Source organism: Sparus aurata, chromosome 6 (genome assembly GCF_900880675.1).
Source record: "Sparus aurata chromosome 6, fSpaAur1.1, whole genome shotgun sequence".
Lineage (NCBI taxonomy): Eukaryota > Metazoa > Chordata > Actinopteri > Spariformes > Sparidae > Sparus > Sparus aurata.
The window spans coordinates 7885182-7910682 of NC_044192.1; the positions used below are offsets into that span (position 1 = coordinate 7885182).

General features: G+C 38.8%; 1 protein-coding gene across 1 annotated transcript; it reads left to right on the top strand.

The window, feature by feature from the left end:
- The first annotated feature begins 3993 nt into the window (after positions 1 to 3993).
- Positions 3994 to 22466, top strand: dennd6a (DENN/MADD domain containing 6A). The gene is made up of 19 exons (XM_030420674.1): positions 3994 to 4224; positions 5482 to 5520; positions 5799 to 5841; positions 8874 to 8986; positions 9098 to 9178; positions 9490 to 9595; positions 10087 to 10166; positions 10994 to 11053; positions 11212 to 11267; positions 12506 to 12628; positions 12996 to 13091; positions 13411 to 13505; positions 13849 to 13914; positions 14118 to 14182; positions 14281 to 14370; positions 14700 to 14863; positions 15286 to 15388; positions 15773 to 15847; positions 16334 to 22466. The coding sequence occupies exons 1-19, from the start codon at positions 3994 to 3996 to the stop codon at positions 16463 to 16465; spliced, it is 1818 nt and encodes a 605-aa protein (XP_030276534.1). The 3' UTR covers positions 16466 to 22466.
- Positions 22467 to 25501: the final 3035 nt, after the last annotated feature.

The window sequence follows — 25501 nt, forward strand, 5'->3', positions numbered from 1 at the left end:
ACAGCGCATCGCCGCTGCTCGTTTTGGTTCACTTTAGTCATCACATAACAGGAGACATAACAAAAAAACACAATCTGGTTATTAATTATTCAATTCAGAATGAATTGTCATGTTATTATGCAGCTATCTAAGCGGTTTTAGAAGTTGTGTTCAGAATTCAGTGATGCATTTTGGAGGATTTACCTTCACATTAATGTTTTTTTCCTCAGAGATTCAGATGGTTGCTATGACACCAGCCCTGGGAAAACTGTTAAGCGAATTGTTGGATTTGTTTCTTGGCTGAGACTCGACTTGACTGCAATGTTTAGTGCTTTCCACATTCAAGTTAAGACACATTTGTCTGTGAAATACACACCTAATAGGTAAGAAACATCTTAGAAATTAAGAACACTGTTTATAGTAGGCCTAGTATTTACACTTACACATGTCATGGACCCAAATTGTCAGTTCCTTTATTATAAAATGCATTTTTTGCTTGACTTATGACATAAAGGACATGTAGATTCATAGTTCAGCAGTTATTTCTCCAGGAATTAAGAAAATATACACACATTGTAGGTCTTTATACTTAATTTTCAAGAGTTAGAAGAGAAGATCGATGTGACGGTCATATCTGTTACAGTAAGTTACAACTGGCAGATGGTTAGCATAGCTTAGCAGAAAGACTGGAGACAGGAGGAACCAGCCTGGCTCTGTCCAATGATCCCAAAATATGCCTACCAGAACCTCCAATTCACATATTAACAAGTTATTTCAGGATACATGATATTGTAAAAAAAAAAAAAAATTATAATATTGCGATTGTTTTGACAGATTACAATTTCAATATGATTAATGTTTAGAAGGAATGATAATTTTTGCATCCAAATTTTCATTTTCATTCTAAAATAAACTACTATACTCGTGGTGATGTGACATTTATCGTGGAATTCATTCTGCAGCTGTTTAATTCACACTAAAATCAAAGTGCTGAAGCAATTTGTTGTGGTTCTATAAAGGGTTCTGTGGCTGGGAACAGTAACTTCGTGTCTCAACTCGTTTCCTGGCAACCTTACAGTGATGACAAGACTTCAGGAAGTTACTGCTTTAGCTTTGAAGGTGCTGGTAAGCAGGTTTTGTTACATTTGCACTAAACAATGCTAGCTGTTTCCGCCTGTTCTCAGTCTTTCTGGATGCCGTCTGTAGTTTCATAATGAGTGTTATCAAGTCTCTGATCAAATCTAACCCCTAACTCTAACCCTTCCTTCAACACAACATCTAAGGTTGTACATATATGAGCCTACAGTTCTGCCTGCTGGAGGTCTTGGAAGATCTGAGAAGCCTGAGGGCTGAGACAGGGTCACCCAGGATCAGACTGATTATCACTCTGTTCCAAATATACCAGAGTTAAGGACCAGACAAGGACTGAGCGACTAAAACAGACTTTCAAGATCAACTAGAGGTGTCTGTCAATAACATCTGAGCTTCTCAGTTCTGTGCATCTGTTTGTGTTGGGATAACAAGTGTTGCTCTTTTACTGTAAGTCCAGATCCAGGTCCAGATCTTGGTGATGGTCATCTTATAGATCTTGGTCTTTGTCCCTGCAGCCGTGCCCAGCCCTCCCACAGAGCGAGCAGGGGACCAGCTGTCACTGTGCTAACAGTCCGACTATTATTGAGATTTAACAGCATCTTACTGTGTTTAGCTTCTTAGCCCAGTTTGACATCACATCGTCCAGATATACAGCAGCTCTGTGTCAGTCATAGGCTCATCTCTATAAGTTCAAACTTCAGAACACAGTTTTATAAATACTGTGCTCGGTTGTATGTTGTCTCTTCTTATCTAATTAAATAATTCCCATTCATGTGAAGAAAGCAGTTTGTAACATTACTTTTAAGTGTACTTTTTACTATGATTAGCTCAGCAATAAGGATATCTTACATTTGAAGTTCAAATGATTCAAACAGGCAGTTGTATTATATTGAATGTATTGCATTTCATTTAATATTCATTTATCTATTTGAGTAAAAAAAAAGTTTTGCTTGCAACTAATTGATTCCATAATTAAATGAATATGCTAATAAGTCATTAAACTATTTATTAAGAAATTGACCTTTGATATTTACAGTTGCATTACAGCTCCAGCTGATGAAGATCATGAGGTTTGATATAAAGCTCCAGAACAGTTACTATATGGACCTTGGTGTGAGATTGTTTCCTCAAGGAAATATTTATTGTAGAATGTCCCAATAATTCACTTGTTTACTTATTTACATCTTATGCTTTTTAATTACGTTTTAACATATGCATTAATCATATTTGTACAGTATTTGTCTGTCAAGTTTATTGTTTTTATTTGAACCATTAATTAAATATCAGTATAAAAAACATCAGAAATATCAAAACCATTTACAGAACATACAGATAATATACAGCAGCAGATTAGTAATATATTTTATATCAGTTTACAGTAATACAATAAAGTTATATAGTTATCTTATTTCTGTAAATTGATCTGATTGAATTGCATCCTAATCCTGAGGAAACGATGTCTCTTCTTCTTCTATCTTCTTACCTAATAAGGTGGATTTGTGTCAGGCTTGGGTCAACAGAGGCTGCACCCCTTCCCTCTGTGAGCACCCCCACACTGTTTCATCCATCTGTTTGCTCGGTGACAGAACTATTAAAGGATTTAGATAAAGCTGATTTACTGCCTTGTTCCTGAGAGTTAGGCTGTAATTGAAGAAGTAATTCATCCAATGATGTGAGTTACACTCATTGTAAATGGGAAGGATGCAGATCCAGCAGAACAGGTGCCAAAGTACTTTACAGTAAATACAGGAGCTGCATGCTCCAGTCAAAAAATCATATTGTGATATTTTATGATGGATATTGTGATTACGATAAGAGTCATGATCAGTGTGAATATTGTGCATCACGATGTTCATATTCAATGAAAAACCTCAAAGTCAGAAATTGTAATATTACATTTGATGTTCTGTTTTTGTTTGTTTTTAATACGATTTGAATATTAGGATATTTATACAACACTACAGTACTTTATCATAATGTGCTGTCACACATTTAAAATTTATCACAAGGTTGCCGCCACATTGTGATTTTAGTGCGATTAATTGTGCTGCCCTTATAAATACACATTTAGAAATAACAGCCAACCTAATAGGTGTAGCACATTTGTCAGTAAAAGTTTCACAGTTTCTTATCAATATACTTTCAATTTTTCATATAGTGTAGTTGAACAAAATTCCACGCTAAGTGTATTCAACTGCATATCTTGGTCTTCTTCAGTGGATGGAGTTTGAGCAGAATAAAGTCTGTATGTGATTCTTAGGTTAAAAAAAAGAGTCAGAATTGGGCATTTACTGAAACTTACTATGTGGAACTTGCACATTTGACTTGATAGAAGATTATGAAAATCTAAATATTGATCTAATATTTCATAGTTTTTACATAAAGGACAACCCTAACCCTAACCACTTATCTTGTATATCATGGTCAATCCAAAATGTTTACTTATGTCATAGTTTTGAGCTCAAATGTCAGAATTTGACTTCATAATTGCCTTACTTGTCTCATTATCACTACCTCAATAGTTGGACTTAGTATCTCTATACTTTTACATGGTAACAACGTACATTTACTGTCATCTTTTAAAACAGCAGTATTTTCAGTTTAATCTTCCTCAACCTTTCATTTTTTTTTCACTTCCTGGAGAAAATTGTCTCCTACACTGTAGTTTCCGGAGCTTTATCTTGACTTGAATACATCTCAGTGCCAAGGAAAGCCTTACGTGATGACGTCTTAGGTGTCGTCACCGCGTCGAGCGTACGCGCCTGCTCCTGTGCTGTGCTAGCTAAGTGGCTACTTTCTGTACCGCTGCCTGCCGACTGTTGTTGTGACCCGAGGGACACTAACTATAAATCCCGGTAAACTTTGATTAGAAAATCGGTAACATTCTCCAGAGCGCCTGAGTGTCCGTGTCGGGCCATCGCAATGGCTCTGCAAGGCCCGGAGGAGCTGGGGGAGCAGGTCGAAGAGCCGGAGGATCTGGACGACCAGGACGCTAGTAGCATCTCTCCGGCCGAGGAGATAACGCTGCCTCCCGGGCCTGGAGGCGAAGATGAGCCGGAGGAGGCTCTCCTGTTGCCCTGGGACCGCTTCTCCGCCTGGCTGCACTGCATCTGTGTGGTCGGCTTCGACCTGGAGCTGGGACAAGCGGTGGAGGTGAGCCAGAGGGATCCGCCGGGGACAGCCGGGGCATGAAACTCCCTTACTGTGCAGCTGAAAATGCCTAAGTTAGCAGTTATTGAAGGCTCTGTCTATTTCCTGGAATGGAGCACACAACCCTCTCAGTGAAGCTGTGTGTTTGGTCCTTGTTGAGCTGTTCTTTGGTGTAACAGTGCTGACATGTTTGCTCACACATGCCACTAAAAACAGCACTATGTTTAGTTTTGCTGTAGGACAGCGAGTTCGTTACTGGGTATTGTCTAGCTTAGCCAAGGTGACTGGTGTGTGGTTACTCTCCTGGAGTTAGTCTGTTCCAACATCACCAGCTCAGCTTCTTCTTTTCATGGATGCTAAAAGTCTCCATCACACTCACATTGTTCAGGCCTTGTTTGGATCCCACAGCTAACTGAACAAACACCTGTGATAAGATAAGAAAGATCTTCATTAATTGATTTTTTTTTCCATGCCTAAACACACTAAATAAACAAACTCTCTTTGTTTTGATCTTAAACTGACTAAACAAACTGACCGTAAAGGAACAACACAATTTCATACTGTTTTACTTTCTGTGTGGCGGACCCTGCCACCTTTCTAGCTTCAAACAGTGTTCTCAGGACCTTATTTTCCTCTGAGCACAGCTTGTTTATTCAGTTATGGAAAAGGTTAATATCTCTGAGTTTGTGTTATTACCCAATTAATATTGTCTGAGTTTGCATTTCTTCTCCAAAACTACACAGTTCCCCTTTTTGATGCACACTAATGTAGGATCAGACTCCTGTAAAACTTTCTCTTTCTCTTACCAACTGAGCCACACAAAGACTGCAGAACCTGCTTTCAGTTTTTATTAGAAATGGTTGTCATTTTCATTTTCTGACCGAATGATATATACTTTTCCTTTTCAAGGACAGATTGTCAGCAAAATGTTCTCAGAGGCTATGGGGATGTTTACAGATGTTTTCAAAACACCATTTACTGTTTAAAGTTGTTGCTGATTAATTTTCTGATTGGCTTGGTTGACTTATCATTGCAGCTGACACAACTGACAAAATCTGATTAAAGAATAAGTTACAAGAAGGCAATTATGATCAGACAATAAACCTTTACTACTTAACATTTTTCGATACTTTGTGCACTATATGGACTTATTTCAGTCAGTACCTGGTCAAGAGTTGGTAAAGAAAGTTTGAAACACTTGTGCTGATGTTGTGTGTTGTAAATGCTGCTGTGTATTAACTCAGTTCATTTGTCTTTCAGGTGATTTATCCTCATCATTCCAAACTGTCAGAGAAAGAGGTGAGTCAGACTGGCTGGGTGGGAATTTTAATTAAAGACATATAACGTTCTTTTTGTAAATAGAGTTGCCACATGCTGATAAATAATGTACACTAAATGATGATTAAAGTGGGGTAGAGTTTGGTAGATTATTTGTATTAACCAACATATTCATCATATGATCCTAAATCTCCTACTGCTGTCTGTTGTTTGTCATTGTGTTTGTTTATGAATTAATGCATCAACTTGCGATGACGCAATAAAGAGGATAAAAACAATCAAACTCTCTTTTCTTTCAGAAAACGAGCATCTGCTACCTTTCCTTTCCTGACTCAAACTCAGGTAAGTTTCCCGGTTTCAGCCTTTAAACTTTCATCTGACATCTCAGAGACCAATGTGAAGACTTCAGCTTGATTTTAAGATGACAAGTCAGATTAAACAACAGGCTATGCACCGAAACCGCTTTTTCCTATGACGTGTTATCCGACCACATCAGAAGGCAAAAGTATAATGACTCTTCAGAACAGCCACAGTCGAAGTGTTGATATCTGTTGGACATCCGAAAAAAGTCACAGTAGTTGCATGAAGAAAAAATTGTGGGATGTAAGCCCCCTTCTCCCTTCTTATAAAAGTGTTTTCAGATTTTTGTAACCTTTAACTCTTGATGGTCTTGGGTTTGTGGTAAATAGCGTTAATCAAAGGCATCTAGAAAGAGAAAGAGAAACTGAATTTCCTGTTCAGACAACACAGTGAACAACACAAAAAGCTGTTCATCAAGATTCTATTGTCGTGCTGGATTTTTAGTAATTCGCAATAAGGGTTGCAACAGCGGGATATTTTCACAGTAAAATAACCATCCAAGACATCTTGTCATCACGGTGTACATTAATACACAGTTATTGTTATTACTGTCAGTTAGAATCACCTTTAAAGGAACGGAATGTTTTTTCTAATCGGTTGAACAAACACTTTTTCAACACTAATTTCACACATGACTATATCCTGACAGACAAACTTGATATAAACTGTGCATAATATTAGCTTAAGCTAATACATTAGAATTAGCAGAGTAAAGTAGATAGACAAGTAAATGTACACGCTATTCTAAACATCACATTTCATACCACAATATACACCGAAATCGGTGCACTGCTGCAACTCTATTTTGATTTTTAAATATAACCTGGAAGCTTTGGTTTCACTAGTTGCCTTTTGATTTTTGTTTAACTTATAATTGTTTGGCACAGCAGCTACAGTCTGGGACCATTTATGATAGTTAACATCGTCAAAAAACACTTTTCATCAATGTGGGGTCAGGATAAAGTGAGGCAGGGATTGTTTTACACGCATATTTGAACACACACCTCTGTGAAATTACGTGTGTGTGCAGGTGTGCGGCTGTGTTGACTGTGAGTCAGCAGAGCTGACGTACCTGCTGCCCTCAGGAGAACAACAGGATTAGGAGAGAATGCTTACAGGGCTGGTAGATATATATACACTGTAGGTGTGTGTCAGAGAGAGAGACATTACACTCTACACCTGCATCTCTCTCTCTCTGACTCACATCATGATCAGAGCTGGTATCATTTGCCTTTAATTTACTTGATTCTTACGAAAGATCAGAAACCTCGAGTGCATTCTCAAAGAAGTCGCAGCCCATCATCTGTTGTCTGAACTCCAGCACACAGGATTTAAAGTACAGCGGTGAAGTGCTGCTCAGCTGTAGGAATGGGACCAAATTACATTAAAAAACTAAATATTCTCTAGTTTTATAGTTTTGATCAGGACATTAAACAGAGCTCAAACCAGCAGACATGAAACACCCTTAAGCCAATTGAGGTTTAACCACCGAAGCAGTAAATGAGCCACATTAAGGTCTGAATCATAACATGACACAAGTGTCTTACACTGTTACAAAGTAGAGCTCTATAAATTTTTGTACTTCAGCTGTTGGACTGCATGATAATAGCCAAAATAATAATTATTAACAAATCAATTATCCTGTTATTCCTGGAAATAAAGCTGCTGTTCCTCCAAACATCTGCAAACATCTGACGTTTCTCGTACTGATTTCTTCCTCACTTTCAATTTTGCTAACGGGGTCCTCAGACATAAATAAAACAAAAAGAATCTGGAGCCTGTTAGGTTGATTCAGACTGAGACTTCAGCTGCTGATGGCCTGTTTCATGCTCGGTAGATTTGAACACAACCCGTCTGGATGATGTCATGGAGTCTTGGCAGAGCTGCGGGAAGTGTGTGTGTATGTGTGTGTGTGTTTCTTTATCTGAAATATCTTGAACTCTTCTGGCGTGTCTGCTGGTGAATGTGCAGAGGTCACGTGGGGGTTAAAGGCCGGTCGGTGCTTCATCGTGCACTTCCTTTTATCCTCTTTTTTTTTTTTTTTTTGCTTCCTCTTCCTGTTTGTTTAAAAATCAGGAGGAAACCAGGAACACACTGAAGAGCCAACTGCTGCACATTAAACATACCTCCAAGTCAAAGCAAAATACCAACTCTCCCAACAGTTTTCCATAACTTTCACTTTTTTGAAATTCACCTGAAAGTCACACAACAGCAGCAATACTTGAATTGAGCCAGTAGAGGAGCGTCAGTTTTTGCTTTTGCGTATGAAGAGTAGCAGAAGTTACAGTTACTTTTATTTTATTTGGAATCAGACAGTTGTTGGTATAGGTTAGCTTATAAAAACTTCATTAACATTCTAAAAGTTTAGATTATGTAAACTGTTCAGAAAATGTTCCTAATTTACTGCTCGAGAGGCTGTCTGAGTTTCTGTCCAGCAGCAGTGAAATGATTTGCTTCATATTCAAACATGGTATAAAAAGCAGCTTGTACACTGCAGAGCTCCAAGATCCTAAAAATGTAATGCACCAATAGAAGTGACGTTTTCAGCAAAACTGCTCTTCATCAGACTCAGTCTGAACTGTCTTTATATTTTATGTCTTGGTCACTTTCGAATCAGCACCTGCTCCTTTTTTGGTTCGGATGTTCGTGTTCATTTCTATTCTTTGCCTCATACTTAACCCAAAGATTTCAGAGAATTGAGGTTGAAGGTCATTTTTGTTTATGTTCGCTAATGAGGAGGCAATTGGCCGTTTTTAGAAAACAGATCTCATAATTAAAGCTGTGTGTTTGACCCGAACCCAAGCTCCTTTGGTTTGTTGCAAAGAATTACATTTTTGGATTAATGTTGATCAGACTAAAGCGATGACAAATGTTGTATTTCACCTGTCATATCTGGCCAGAATAGAATGAAATAAAAATATAAAGATCTTTGAAATGTATTTAATTGGCAAAAGACAAAAAGTCAGGCATTGTCTTCCAGTGATATCCACACCGTCACTCTGCTGTGTTCCCAGGTTGCCTTGGCGACACCCAGTTCTGTTTCCGCTTCCGCCAAGGTTCGAACAGGAAGTCGTCGCTGGGCTGCTTCCTGGAAACCACCGACAGGGATGCACCGCCCTGTCTGAAGGTTGTGACTCACACACACACAAAACATATGAATACACAGCAATATGTACATCTGTCTGGTTGAAAATATATAAAAATCTACTCTGATTCTCTGTCTGTGTGTGTGTTGCAGAGGGAACAGGGCCATTACTACGGTTACGTGTACTTCCGTCAGGTGCGAGACAAATCCCTGAAGAGAGGATACTTCCAGAAGGTCAGTGTCATCCTGTAGCTCACCCCCAACACAACAACAACTATGTCGAATAAGACCAGATCCATGAATCAATCTGTTGATTGTACAGAAATTGTACAGCGATATGTAGAGATCTTTGTCAAGTTAATTGACAGCATTATTTGATGATTTCTGTAATTGAGAGAATAATCAACAATGAAATATACATAATGATCAGTATGCAGTATGTTCTGAATATTACAATATCAAACATCTCACCGAAAAGTTCAGTGGTTACAGGTGTAGCAGGAAACACTGATGTCATATTTATTATATTCTCGTGTCTCTTTCAGTCTCTGGTCCTGATCAGTAAGCTGCCCTATGTGACCTTCTTTCACTCCCTGTTGAAGATCATGGCTCCAGAATACTTTGAGAAACAGGAGCCCTGTCTGGAGGCTGGTACGTCTGATTACCTGTCTCTCTCTGTCTCTCTGTCTCTACTTGTCTGTATGTAAGCAAAATATTAAAGATATAAATGTTGTAATGCAAATGCTCATAAAGACAGACTTTGAGCACTGGAGACTTTTCTAGATCTGCAGCAAAGTCTTTTAACACAAAGGAGCCTCAGTTAAAACTTTACATCAGTTGTAGTTTCCCTCCACAGGCAGAAATCTCAGATCTCTCAAAAAACTGTCGATGTGAAGGGATTCATTCATCTCTTGTCTATTGTAAACTACTTTATAATTCAAGTTAAGTTAAGATAAGATGAATGAACTCTCCCCCAACATCTTATTGAAACACTCTCAATTTAGCCTGAATGAGTGTTGTCCCACTGAGATATACATTCCTAGTGTGGATGAACTTCCTTTGCTGTGTGTGGCCTCGTGGTGAGAGCTTTGGTCTGTTTGAGGTGATTTCTGATTCAGATCACTGTTGTTGTTGATCGACAGCTTGCAATGATATAGACCGCTGGCCGACGCCCCATCCTGGACGAATCCTCACGCTGCCCATCATGGGTGTGGTCATCAAGGTACTCAAACACACACACACACACACACACACACACACACACACACACACACACACATACTCAGTGAGTGGAGACAGGTAGATGTGTCATTTTGACATGTCCCGGCAGGTTAAGCAACTGATAACATTAACGGTTGCTCATGATCTCAGCAGTGCCCTGCAGCTAATGTTCATGTAATTAGTTACACTTGAGTTTGACAGGTCGGAATGAACCTCAGGAGAAATCCTGTTGAGATTCTTGAAACCGTTCTGAAGTGCAGGCAGTCAGTTACTGGACTTTTGTCACATTGTCACTGGAGAATATATACATATAGGTCCTGTACCTCTGTGGATAGAGCAGCACAGTCATGAGACAAAAGGCAGCTTGCACATTTTTTAAAAACAAAAACATGCCTTTACAACCTCCAGGGCTCTGCAGATTTTTCAGAGGGCTTTAGTTTTGCATGCGAGTAGTGGTTCTTTATCAGTGGGACCACTGGTGAACTGTGATCCCTGGACTAAGGTCCTGTTCTACTGAAGAAAAACATGGCTTAGAACGCAACCACAACCAAAGCCACCCTCATTATGGTACACTGTACTGTGACAGCAGCATTTTTATCATATTTGGAAGCATAAACAAGTGATATGATGCCCAAAATACCACGACCGAGTGACTCATGACTCGTGTTCTGTCCCTGTGTAAACATTCATGTAGACAACACTAACCAACATTAACACTATCATCCGATCTTTGATTAAAGCGAGCTGAAGCAGCGTAGTGTTAATATTCTGAGTAATAATTGGTGTTTAACTGTTTTCTGATGAGTGTTGGACTTTGTGCTGCTGCAGGTTCGCATCCCAACCTGTTATGACAAACCAGGAACCTCACAGCTGGTCCAGTCCGGGCAGGTGATCACACACACAATCACGCTTGCACACATTATAAAAGTGGTAGTGTTGTCTAAGTGAAGAAGTTGCTCTTCAGCACTTGTCATTGTGTGTTAATCTTTACATGGCATGTGTGAACAGAAACTGAACATGTGATTGTTGTCTGTTTGTTTTTCCAGAGTGACAGTCAGGTGTCCATCGTGCTCCCAACCATCCATGAAGTCGACCTCTTCAGGTGAGACCTGCAGGTCACAGTGTCACTCTGTCACCACCTGCTGTTCAGTGGTGGTACTGCAGTAGTTATTCTCTCTTCTCTGTGCTGATGCTTGGTTAGGAAAACCATCTTTTCTCCAAAAGATTACCTGCCAGAAATAGTTTTTAATGGGACAGAATAAAGGAGAACTTCATTGCAGTTTTCAGTTTGTGTTTTCTAATTCTAAAACCGGAACTACTCGCGTATAGAGTTGGTGTCCTTATTCACAGAACTCATCCACAGGGTCAGCGTGACCTGCATGAATAGTCATGGTCACTTTTAAAAGGTCGGTTTTACTGTTTTTGTCGCAGCATTGTCTCCCTGCTGTGTTCATTTGCATATTCTGCATTCAGGTCAAGAAAGGACCTGAACCACCTCCTGCTCTCATTAAGGTTGCTTTGTTTACTCTGCTCTCAGGCAGCTCTGAAAGGACTCTTGAAGTAGAAACAAGACAGAAAGAAAACAATAAAACTGGATGTGACAAATGAAAAACAGCGGAATAAACCAAACTAACAGAGATGTTTGACCTCTTCAGGATTATTTAGAAACAAAAAACACCACCGGCTTCGTTCAAAATGTGTAAAGTCGATGAAGGAAACTAAGTCATTCTATTGGCATTTTGCGATTTGTTGTTCCCTAAATCCAAACTGAGGCGGGAAAATAAGCTTTCAAGGTTTTTTTGGCAGCCTGCTGCATAGAACAATCTACAGACGAATCCAGTCAGTAGAAAGGAAGAAACTGCTACTGGCACTGACAATAATTACAAAGACACGTGGCAACCATTACAAACACTCACGAAGATGAAGGTGCTTGCAGACAAAGAGGAGGAAGTCCTTCTGCGGGCCTGTATTAATAACATAGGCGGTACTATCAAAAGTATACTGAACCGCCACTTGATGTCTCTTTGTGGAGATGAGGGCAAATAAACCTGGAGTTTCTAACAACACCAAAAATCACCAGATCAAATATGGGTTTTAATTTAGTCCTACAAATCTTCAATTATTTTGATTTCAGCCAAACATAGTGTTTTGGACTGTTGGAAGTGATTTGTGTCTGATAATGTTGATGCTTTCTGAAATCAACCCGAGAGGACTTTAACTCTTGCAAGTGAGCTATAGCTATACAAACACTAATGTCACAATGTTGTGTTTTGGTAGGAAAGGAAACAGTCCTATTTTTAATCCGAACCATGAATTTACACTCTCTCTCTCTGTCCCCAGGTGTTTCTACCCAGTGTTCTTCCACATCCAGATGCTGTGGGAGTTGGTGTTGCTAGGGGAGGCACTCGTTGTCATGGCGCCGTCGCCAGCAGAGTCGTCAGATACTGTGCTGGCATTGGTCAGGTGAGCTGGAGAGGGTTCAGGCAGGCCACTGAGCCAGCAGCTTGACATTTTACAGCAAAATTGAAGTTCAAATCAAATACAATGTGTATAAAATGTCCAGAATGAAGTCTTCATGTGTGTTTTAGTACAGTTAAATGTAGCCTCACATCTTTTCACATCTTGAATTTTTTTGTTTTGGGCTTCTTTGATGAACAGTTTGGTAGGAAATTACCAGGATCTAGACTGTCATGTCCTGCATTTCCATCTTCATTTTTCTTTTTCTTTCAGTGCTGATTGTATTGAGTTAAACTGCAGCTCCCTGTTCATAAAGCCTTAAAGCCGTAATTCAAACATTAATATCTCTCCGTCTGTGTCTCCCTCTCTCCAGCTGCATCTCTCCTCTGCGTTACTGCAGTGACTTCAGGCCGTACTTCACAATCCACGACAGCGAGTTTAAGGAGTACACCACCAGGACGCAGGCTCCGTGAGTAACACTGACCCATGAACCACAGTAGTGATCTGTTGTCATTGTGTTGGCTGATAATTAGCAGCACCTCAGATGTGTTTAGGGACAGGAAATGATTCCTACTGGTGCTGGGGTTTTAACTAAAGAACATTTGTAGGGAGAGAAACTGATCCTGAGAGGTTTGAGGTAATGTAGTCGTGACTTACCTGTAACACACACTGGATGCTCCATGCAGTCACAGGAAGTAGCTTGGGTTGCTACTTTGTTAGTATTTACCAAAGTAAATAACAGTAGAGTCAGCTGTGATCCGTCTCTCTGTTCTCGTCTCTATTTACAGGCCTTCAGTCATTCTAGGAGTGACCAATCCCTTCTTTGCTAAAACCCTGCAGCACTGGCCGCACATCATCCGCATCGGAGACATGAAGCAAGCAGGTAGGTGATCACGCTACAAGTCAAGAAGTTTGAAATTGTGATGCTTGTCTTTCGTTTATAAAAGACAAATGTTAAAGCAGTGAACGACAAAAACAACTTCATGCCCAGGAAGAACCTCAGAGATGTACACTGTGTGCAGAAACTGTACTCGCACTGTTTTTACTGGTGTGGTCTCAGACCCTCCGCTCCAGAGAAGGGAAATCTGATTGCTACAGTATAAAATCAGATTTTGGATACTCCCAACTGCATTACAATCTACATCTGTGTGCTGTACAGAGAAGTACAATATATCCCTGAACTGTCTATCTAATGTTTGCTCTTTCCATCTGTCTGTTCCTCTCAGGAGAGATGGCCAAGCAGATGAAAGTCAAGAAACTGAAAAACCTCAAAACTCTGGACTCTAAACCTGGTAAATACTTCATACTGTTAATTATTTTGTCATGTGAAGTGCCTCACAAAACTGCAGCTCACTCTCGAACTCAAATTTACGTTTATGAGGGAGCAGATTTCCCACCAGAGGGAGCTGTTCAGTCACTGTCTTGTGTTTTTCTTCATCTGTGTGTGTGTGTGTGTGTGTGTGTGTGTGTGTGTGTGTGTGTGTGTGTGTTGCAGGTGTGTACACTGCATACAAGCCGTATTTGAACAAAGATGAAGAAATCATCAAACAGCTTCAGAAGGTGAGACCTCCATGTCCTGCACATGACCTTACTTCTTTTATTGAATGACTGCAGCCGCGCACTTCAGTCCTTCTAATTTTTGTTTGTTTGTTTTTCAGGGCGTTCAACAAAAGAGACCCTCACCGGCCCAGAATGCAATTCTTCGGCGCTACTTCTTAGAATTGACACAAAGCTTCATCATTCCTCTGGTAGCGAACAATGATTTTGTTTTAATTATTATATTGTTTTTTTTCTCAAGATGGTCTCATAATGACATAGTGCTGCTTGTGTGTGCCAATGTCACCTTTTTAATCATTTATGATGGCAACAGGGCCAATGATGTTTGTAAAATGTTGTCATGGGGACTGGAGTTCACAAACTACTCCTTTATTTGTGATCTTCAGGCCCCGCTAAATGATCTCAACCCCATGCTGAGAAACTCAGCTCTAAATCAAGTGTTTGTCACCTGTTTTCAGTCAGTGGATCGACCTGAAATAATATGTCAATGAGTCAATGAGTGTGTGTTTGTGTGTTACAGGAGCGGTACGTGGCCAGTCTGATGCCTCTGCAGAAGTCCATCAGTCCCTGGAAGAGTCCTCCTCAACTGCGACCGTTCATCCAGCAGGACTTCATGAAGACGCTGGAGAAGGCTGGACCTCAGCTCACATCCAGACTGAAAGGAGACTGGATAGGACTCTACAGGTACGTAAACACACACACACACACACACACATACACACACACAGCTTTAAAGTTGATGTATGTATAATTTTATATAATCCTGCTGAAGAAAGCGAGGAGGTAACTGGAGAGAAAACCGGCCTGTTTTTCAGGCTCATATTAGAGACAGGCCTTTATCCTAATTTCCCCTCTTGTTTATATGTATATTTCATCATAATTTAATTTATTTAGCTTCTGCCTGATTAGCTTCTGGCTCAAATGGCAAATTTACCTCCTGTTGTGGTAGTATTTTAAGATAAAACATCAGCAGGAAGTTGAGTATAATTCATAATAAAGTAATGCACATCGATAGAACTTCAAATAAGAAGGGATTGGAGTTGATCAGTGTTGTGTAAATGCACATAATCCTGAGCATCATTTGTGTTTTCTCTTTGCGTCTGAAGGAATTTCCTCAAGTCTCCCAACTTTGACGGCTGGTTCCGCAACAGGAGGAGAGAGATGACCCAGAAACTGGAGGCTCTGCACCTTGAGGCGCTGTGTGAGGAGGTGAGGCGGGATGGAAAAAGGGAACGAGTGTGACAACTTGTAACATTGTCTTCCTGAGTTTCCTGCTTTGAATTTGTTTTTTAAAGGTGCTATATAAATAAAGTTAGGGTTGCATGTGTCCGACTGATAATTTATGTGCTCCATATTTGAAAAGTTCAGAGAAAGAACCAACTAATCTGATTGGAGCTGCTCATTATTAAATAATCCATCATTCTTCACTACATCATAGGTGTGTCCTAAATTCTGGTTATGATATTTATTTATTGAATACAAAAATGTGACATCCACAGTTCTCTTGTCGATTTCAGCTGAAAGAATCCGCAAGTCATGCACACCTGGATATCACTCATCCTCATTAGTATCTGTGTGTCTGTTTGTTTGTAGGATCTGCAGCAGAGAGTTCAGATGCACTCTGAGGTGGAGACAGTCGACCTGGTTCTGAAGCTGAAAGATAAACTGGTCAGTACAAACTCATCAGAGGCTCATTAACTCTGCATCACTTCTACCAATGGTACCAGTTTTCACTACCTGAGTACTGGTACCAGTTGTCTAAAATTTGTTTATTGTCACAAAAACAGGGAAATTTGTTTGCTACAGCAGCCAAAGGACAGAATATTACAAAAAAAACATTAACAATAGCAAAAAATAAACAATATAATTAAAAAGGTAAGATATAGAATAGACTTGTATATACATATAAACATGATATTGTACAAAATTAACAGCAGTGAATTTTTAAATTACAAATACAGTAATACATGAATATGGGTATTAAGAAAATTGACCAGATAATGCAAACCAGAAGTGAGTTTTGTGTAGACATATTGCACAGTGCAGAGTGAATTTAATTTAATATTTTATATAAGATAACTGATGATTAGTGTTAATGAAATGTGTATGATGATAATAACACTGATAGTTACACTCTGGTGCTCTCTGCTGCAGAATCAGGCGGAGAAGGAGCAGCTCCCGGTGCGTCCGGGGACTGTGGCCAAACTGAGAGCCCACATCGAGGCCGTCATCCTGGCCTTACCAGAGGACCTGCAGGGCATCCTCCACAAGCCCTCCACACCCTGACCTATAACCCCTCGGTCTGCAACTCTAACCCACGTTTGAGCTTGTTTTAAAGTTTGGGGGTTGGTGGCTCCCATGTGGATGGACCCCTGTTTTTCGACTGGATCACAGTTTGAGGACCTTGTCTGGTTTAACGTGGAAAGCACACGGTGCATTTTTGTTTCCCTAAATTCACATCCAACTTCAGTTCTGTTATCTTTTTTCCCCAGTCAGCTGCTGTGGCAGCTCAGTGGATTTTTAGACCGAATCTGTCCGTCGGTGATCATGTGGTATACAAACAACCAGCTGGAGCAGGCCGGAGCTGCCCAACGTGAACTCCTCTGAAGGATTTTCAGAAGGTGGAACAGCATTTAAAATCACAAGGAGACATTATGTGAAGAATGGAGCGCTTGATGTATTTCTGATTCATCACAGCTTCAGTCTTCAGTGTGCAGCTTGAATTGGTTGGTCTGAGTCTGTGGTGGCCTGTGAGCAGAAGGATTTATCATCAGCTTTGAGGTAAGAGCATGAAGATGAGCCCAGCTGACCTTTGACCCTCAGCAGTTTTACCTCTATCGTTTTTTTTTTTTTAAATTACTTTTTTTAACTTGACGATGGACTGCTACAGTCCAGTGGAACTGACTTTCAGAGTTTTTCATCCATTTTTAAGAAATGTTTTTAAAAGAAGTGCACTTCATCGCTAACCGGACCAGTGTGCCCTTCACACACTCACAAAGACACACACAGAGACACACACACACACACTTTTATGCAAACAAACTGATCCGAGCAGAGCCAAGCAGTGCTTTATAATAACATTTTACTACAGTGTTAAAACACACATACACAGAGCATTAAGCACCAGCAACGCTGTAATAACTGTCGATGCAGTAATCGGCTCTTGTCTTGGGTGCTGTGGGAGCCAATCACAACCCTGTAACCACGTCACATGATCTTTGTGCTGCCTGTCATCACAGTCTGAGGAAATATCCAAAACTGTCCTGGAATGTTCAAAAACATTGGTGTGTGGTGTAATATTTGTATTTTTCTGAAGACTGAACTGACTCTGAATCACATTTTTTTTATTTTAAATGACTAATTCTGAGCTCTTCAAAAGGTTGAGGAAAGTCTTTTGCTTGCTGGACACAAACTGTGGAGGCCTGTTTCTACCAAGAAAGAAAAGCAGAACCAACAGTTTAAGGTGCACTATGTAGTTTTGAGGATGACGTTTTAAGAGAACTAGCCACTTAGTAGGATCAGCAGGTGTTCTGGGGACCTTATTTCCCTCGAGAACTACTTGTTTGTATTGAAATGTATCAAAAAGTATAACTGATTATTACCTTCTTAATATTGTAAATAGTAACTTTCTGATATTGACTTTTCTTCTTCCCTAAAATGACATAGTGCTCCTTTAATTTCATCATGTTCGGAAATACACATTCTAACTCAAAACCATGAAATACTAAGTCAAAATGTTTGGACACTAAGTTAAAGACATTCTTTTGACTTTTTTAAGATAAAATTATGAGATACTAATCAGATTTATGCAAAAAAAAAGTAAGAGATCCCAAGTCTCACTGAACTAAGTGTGAGTAAATAAATTGAGATAGTGTTAAAGTATTGATTATGAATTATTAACATGAAGTCTTGGCTTTAATTCATTCACGTTGAGAGACCATGAATATTTTCATGTTTTTCAATTTTAAATATTTCATCTGTTGTTTTTCTTTGCTTTTCCTGGCACAGACGGGCTATTACAGGGAAACTTCTTTGATAAACTCTACGCAATACTACTTTCCTTACTTGTGACAAAAGAAATGCATTTATCCAATCTGACTTCCACACTGCAAAAGTCATCTAATTGGATTAATTATGCTTTTAATTCAAATCCTACTTTTAACAATTCTCAAACGTCACCAGTGGCTCCAGCTGTATGAAGCTTGGTACTAAAACATGACTTGCATACACAGGTGAACCTGCACTCCCCCCTCACAAGCTGCTATTTCACACTCAGCTGACATTTCTATTTGACACAGTCGAGGCTCGTTTCTACTTTGGACGCGTTGCGTGACAAAAATGACGCAAAGTCAAAAGTTGTAACACATCTTGAGAGTTTGTAATCTCACAGAGGATGTTTGTGTCTCTCGACTGTGACTGGATGTGTGATTATGTGGTGAGAAAAACAGACCATGATATAAAAGTCTCATGTGCTGGTATCTGTTGCGCCGAATGTAAACAAATATAGGTGAGGAATGGCCTCTGGTTGCTGTACTAACAGTGTTTTATATATTATTATGCTATTCCTGAATCCTCATGACCGTTTACAAGTTTATTTAAGCCTTAACAGTTTCAGATACACCCCCCCCCCCCCCCCCCCCCCCAATTACCACGAGTAGATTAATTTGAGATAAATCACATATTATAGAATCATGTGAAAAAGTTAAGTGACATTACAATGTTTTTCATGCTTCACATATAAAGAGACATGTGTACAGTATGTTCCAGACAGCAGTTAAACAATTACATGTTATAGAAATACAAAATGTCTGACAGAAGCAAGGATCTGCAACCCCAAATATTGAGTTTGGTACAGAAGCCCGTTTGTGCCAGTAAAGAAAAGTTGAGAATTTATTTAAAAAGAGGAAATGTTCTTGGTAAGTCGAAATTATTATATACCATTTCATAATTTTGATTTTAAAAAAGTCAAAAACTTGATTTAGTAAATACAATTAGTACAAAAGTAATAAATTAGACTAATTCATAACTTGGACTAAAATAAGAATATTATGTAGTTGGTATTCCAGAACTTAACTTTAAAATTTTACTTGGTAAAGAAACTATTGCTCTGATTATGTCAAGATCAATTTAGTCATAATTCTGATTAACTAAATCTTATAATTTAAATTTTTGTTTTATGGACTATATCATAATTTGAATTTGGCTTGTCAACATTATTTATTCATTTATAATTGACAATGATAATTCTGACTTACCATTTTTATTTCGGTCATTATAAACTATTTTCTTTTTTTTTCCTGTTGGTAAAAATGTGCTTCCACAGTTGTGTGATAGGTTCAATGGAAATTTCCAGCTCTCATGTCAGTTGACCCCCACAAACTCTGACAGAGAAAACTCCTGCAATAATGTCTAATAACTAACAACCAGACATGTTTTAACCAGCATGCTTTTAGGAGAGCTCCTTCAGATAACTGGTGGCTGCACAATCTGACAGTGTTTAGTAAACTCTGCTGGCCTGTTTCCGTCACCCAACACTACAGCTTTGGTTTGCTGGTGCCTTACTGGAATGAGAGCAGAACAAAATGAGATCAGAACCAAAGACATTGGGTTCATCTGAATGAATGCTGCTCATGGCTTAATGTTTGTTTACACTAAACTAAATTCTTTCTGCTGAAGCACCACTTCTGACAAAAGCTGAACTCTGACAAACATCCTGCTCAGGATCCTCTGTGCTGCCTTCAGAGAATTAATATGACTGAAGTTTGTTTTTAGTTGGTTTCTCAGATGCATTGAAACTAAATCCTACAAAAAGTCACAGTCGTCTAAAATAAGAGAAACACAACGAGCTCCATTTAAAAAAAAAAAAAAGGGATGACTGGCACTGCCGAGTCCATGAAAAGCATCATTTTGCTGTATGTTTTAGCCCATTGACTACAAATTGTGTTAATTAATCCACTTCACACTTACATTATAAGATTTAATGAGTTTTTTTTGTTCTCCCCTACAAACCATTTGACCATTCCAGGTCACATGTGGATGTTGAGAAAAGAAATGTCATTATCTTAAAGTTTTCTAGCAGCTGGCTGCATTTTGGAGTTAAAATGCCAAAATGTGCAAAACCATCAACATGGTCCTTGAAATTAAAACCATTCATCTTAAAGCTTTTTAGGCCTCAATTATGTGAATACATAAACATTCCTGGACACCTAACATTGTAAAATTTAACACAATCATATACTGTACACTGACAGCAATAACAACTAAACAGGTCATTTAATTTATTATAGTAATTTGTTTCTTCAGAGTATAAATGAATTTGGCTTGTTAGAAGAATATTTGTGGCTCTGGTTTTTGTAGTTTTTTCAAAATATATTTGAAATGTTCAATGGACCTATTGTCAGACATATGGATTGTGTTTTTTGTGTTACTTTTGAGTCATTTTCCTTTAAGCCATCTTGTAACACATGTTGTATAAATGCTTTGAAATTTGCTTCTTTTTTTTGTCAAGCAGAATTGTAAAGAAAAATAACGAAAATATGTGTTCGTTGGAAAAACCTGTGACATCTGGTTGTTGGGCAACCATGTAAGTTTTATATTTGTAAAAAAAAAACTTATTTTAACAATGTAGAATTTTTTTAAGGAGGGCTATTCTCATATTCCACTCTGTAGAGAATGAAGAGTTTTGTACATAATGGTGTAAAGTGAAATAGTGGCCCAGATACGAGGATGTACAATAATTATTTTGGTATTAAAACAGATGTCTTACTAAAATACAGAGATATAAATAAGAACTGTTCAATATAATGATGATCTACCTTTTTTTGACTAATAACAATGTTGTTGAGACACCTTGACATTTTGAATTTGTAGTTGGTTTGCAACAATATGGGAAAATCGCTTTACTGATCTGGAAAATGTCTCATTTATGTTGTCAATGTTTGTCAGTTACTGATTTTAGCGAGTAACTATTTTGCCAGAAAAACAATGATAAAAGTTTTGTGAGCTACTAATATACAGGGTCAACTCTTTCAGGATTAAGTTACGGGTTTTGGTGGCTGTTTAACAGACAATGTCACTAACGTCATTAACTGCCACACAGTTTTTTTTAAATAAGGTCCCGTGGTGATCAACTGGCAGGGCTGTGTCTTTGCCTCTCTATATCTTGTTAGCTTGTTGTTTCCTTTGAGTACTGACACTTGCTAGTTCGTAAGCTTTGGCGGCTACCCAGTGGTGTCAGCGAGTCGCAGCCAGCTGATGCGGACAGAAGAACTTTCGTAGCTGTCAAGCTAGCTTAGCTTGTTGCTATCTTCAACATGTAATGCTAACAATACTTTAAAGGTGTTATTCTGTCAAAGAGCAATAATATTTGACCTACATGTAAATCGAGTGCTGTCGGGGAAAAAAACAAAAACAAGATGCTACAAATTCAAAATGTCAGTGTAAGCTAATAAAAGCTCATTTAGCCATTATGTTGCATAGCTACACATTATTTTGCTCCATTTACGATCCCACTATGTTTGTTAAAGCCATATTAACCACTACACTAAACCACTCTCACGGCCTGAAGGACTACAGTTTTAATAAAAGAAGCCAGAACAGGCGTTTCAGAGAAACCAATGGCTATAAGTTGCTCTGTATTGTTTCACATGATGGCCTATTAGGGTTTTTGTAAGCAAATTCAAAAATTGTCATCACATTCTTATGTTGAACTTATTGTAACTTGAAGCTTTTTTGGATTATATTCACTGCTGATTGTCTTTCGTAACATTGTTTTGCTTTTACAGTATTATAATAAATTCACACAGCAGCCATTTTGAATATTTGGGAATTTTTGTCTAGAAGACTAGCAAACTGCACTTCATAGCATCTTCATGCCACAGTTTTTAAATGGAAAAACAAACTAAAACAAATAGACTACAAGAATCCAGAATAATATAGGTTCACATTTTAATATTTTAGCCTGTAACGGTAGCTAGTGTTAGCTCGCTCTGGGTTAACGTTAGCCAAGTCTTGTACTGTAGTAAGCAGCTGTTAGAATAGCTGTTAAAATACAACCATTTGTTCTTTTATTCATTGTAATCTCTAACCAAATTATCAAGAAGGCTGGTGTGAGAATAACGTCAGAGGGAATTTTTCATGCAACATTTCAGGTTTGGTGAGGTCCTTGATTGTATATTTTTAAAAATGATTATTTAGCTTATTTTCTGTTCTGCACTGACAGTAACAGCTGACATGACTTCAGCCATGGTGGTTATTTGTGTCATTAAACAGACAGCTTCCATTTTGATGAATGGTTTTGCTTATTTTCTGTTACTGGGGTTTATACAACCGGATCTGAGCGCACAGATAGCGAAACTGAACAGATTAAAAACTGTACACAGATTCTTAAATTGTAAGCTTAAACTTAAACTTAATTATACACTCGTAAATGGGGCACCACCTCCGTTGTTTTATCTATTTGACAAATCAGGAGGGAAATAACTCCGGCTGTACAAGTTTAGCTTTAACAGTTCAAATCAATTTCAAATAAACTTATTCAATTTCAAAATCTATATTCAATCTCATATTCTGAAGCAGTGATTTCTTTACACAGATCCATCGGTTCTCCACATTAAAATTAAATTCCAGACAACGACTGATGGTTATATATGTTTATCTAAATAATTCAGGGTAAAATAAATTAAATGACAATTTTAGACGAACAACAACAGATACCAGAAAATGTAAAGACTAGTGTGAGTTAAGTAATAAGGTTATGTGACTGTGGGCAGATGGTGAAATTATGGGTCGGCTTTTATATATTAAATATTAGGGGAGTAATTTTTAATCCTAACGAGACCCTAATCTCAATTCTCTTCAGATTGTAAAATAGAAGTCAGAATTTAGACACCAACTCATTCTCACTTGTGTGGATCCAGCTGTATGAAGATGTTCAGCCTGCTTTGTCTGGGAGTCAGGAAGTCCTGAAGTTTTTGTTTCCTCGAGTGTTCTGGGTTTGACTGCGGGCTCCAGTCCCAGGCTCACCGAAGGGAGGGGCTGGTTTCTCCCTAGGCCTCAAACTCATTAACCCTTAGGGAGTCTTGGGCTATTTTGGCCGTTTCTGACTACTTTTGATTTTGCCTTTAAATACCACATTAAAAAAATGTTTAGCATGCCAATGTTTGATATCTTTTGTTCAGCACAACCTTACCTTTATGATCTGACAATTATTGTGTCACTTTAACATACTGTATTAACATATTGGACCCAAAAACACACAAAAAAACATAAAATCGGATTTGGAAAATTAAAGGTCCCATATTATGAAAAACTGACTTTATCTGGGATTTGGGTTGTTATTGTGGGTCTATGGTGCTGCCACACACCTAGAAACTTTGAAAAAAGACAATCCTTGCTTTTTTGAGTGAGATACAGATATCTAAAGGGGTCCTGCCTGCAGTTTCCAGATACACCAGTCAAATTTCCTGCTGCTGTCGACGTCGACGGCAGCTCATTTGCATATGGCTACCCCACTGCCCCTCCCTTCACCGCACGGTGTCTCCACCCACCAGGTACAGCTACCGTCTGGGAGATCCGCCATTACGCTATTGAAATCACCATGTCCAAGCTCAAGGAGAAGTGCGCTGTTGTTGTTTGCAAGGACCAGCACAAAACACTCCATCGTCTCCCAGCTACAGAGGACAAAAGAGCAGCATGGATTGAATTTATTTTTGAGGCCAATGTCCCAGCTGAAGTTGGCAAAAATCTGTTCGTGTGTGCGAACCACTTTGACGCTGACTGTTTCACCAACTTGAGCCAGTACAAGGCAGGAGTAGTCGGCTAACTTCTACTCAAAGGAATACTTGCAGACCAAGGACATGTAAGTATACAAATAATGTGCTGTGTGTTCCTGTAGATAAGGCTGAACTCGTGCCTGATGTACTGTGTGTTTTACTATTGAGAACAAGGTATGGTTAGCGGCTAACCGCTAACGTTAGCTTCTCTGACCACACAAGTTAGTGCTACAGCAGTATCACTCTGTGTATTACATTTCTGATCTTGCACATTATGTAATGCGCGTCCTAGGTAAATGTCTGCATGTGCAAGTATTTAGCTGTGTTATTTAGCAATTTTACACGAACTAACCAAGCAGCGTCACATAGTACCAGCTAATGCTAACCGCGAGCTTCTAGTTCTCGATCAACAGTCTCCACATGCAAACCCAGAGACCCGGTCGGTAAAGCGGTATACACACACCCTCCACCGGGTCTAAGTTTTCAGGATTTTGTGAAATAATGCATTTGAAAACGTTTTCTAAGTTGGAATATGTTGTCATAGGCCGGGGCAAAACGAGTGTACTGCTGAATGCTACACAGAGTTTAACGTTTGATTATCTGCCCCAGCCCGACCCCGCCGCTATCCCCGGCCGGGACAGGCTGGGCTGGGCTGGGCCCTTGACCAAGTAATCCTGATTTTTTTTATTTTAATAACTCAAAATAATGACCATATTTCCAGCTAGAAAACGCGCATCTCTCTCCTCCCTCCATTTTTGTGTTGCTGCGTGGTGTTACACATGAGTTATCCTCATGGTAAAAACGTGACTTGAGACGTACGTGACATCACTCCCCGAGACGCAAGAAGAAAGCAAGAATATATATTTTTACTAAGGAAAATGATAAAAATAATTGTAATGCACAGTGACTTGAATAAATAACTTTAATCTGATCACAGGTTTGGAAATGTTAGATCACTCGTTACAGAAATAAAGAGGTCAGGTTAGAGTAACGTAACGCGATGCAGCCTTTAGTGTTTGAATTATACTGTAACAGTGCTGTCATGTGTTACTCCTGTGATTACTTGTTGAGAACATTTGCCCATTTCTTGCAATTGTTTTATGTTTTATTGTCTTTTTACTGTTCAAGACACTACCTGGCTGCACTGCATTACAATGAGAATGCTGATAGAGGACAACCACCACATCATCAGGAGATCCTCTTTTCAAACTGAGCTTTCCAAAGTCCAGGAAGGGAGAGTGCAGAGCCAAACCCGTGAAGACATGCATGACATTCTGTAAGTTTTACAATCTTTTATTTGAACTTCTCAAATTAAAATAAACATGGACACACAGGCATCACACAAAAGGTTGAAAACAAACACAAGCACTTAAAATCTGAATTCTTTTAAGATGTTTTCAAAATAAATAATAATAAGAATGTATAAATAAGAAGTAATTAAGTAATAAGATACACTTTACAACACTGCAGCACAAGGCTTTTTGGTTCTACTGCAATTTTCCTGTAAACATACATTTTTGTTTATTGCACTGCAGACTGCGGTGATGCA

Excerpts from the sequence above, each read along its gene's own strand:
- dennd6a (XM_030420674.1), top strand. The coding sequence starts at position 3,994 with ATGGCTCTGCAAGGCCCGGAGGAGCTGGGGGAGCAGGTCGAAGAGCCG. Across the intron at positions 8,987-9,097 it reads ATGCACCGCCCTGTCTGAAG|AGGGAACAGGGCCATTACTA; the intron begins GTTGTGACTCAC and ends TGTGTGTTGCAG. Across the intron at positions 11,268-12,505 it reads CATGAAGTCGACCTCTTCAG|GTGTTTCTACCCAGTGTTCT; the intron begins GTGAGACCTGCA and ends CTCTGTCCCCAG.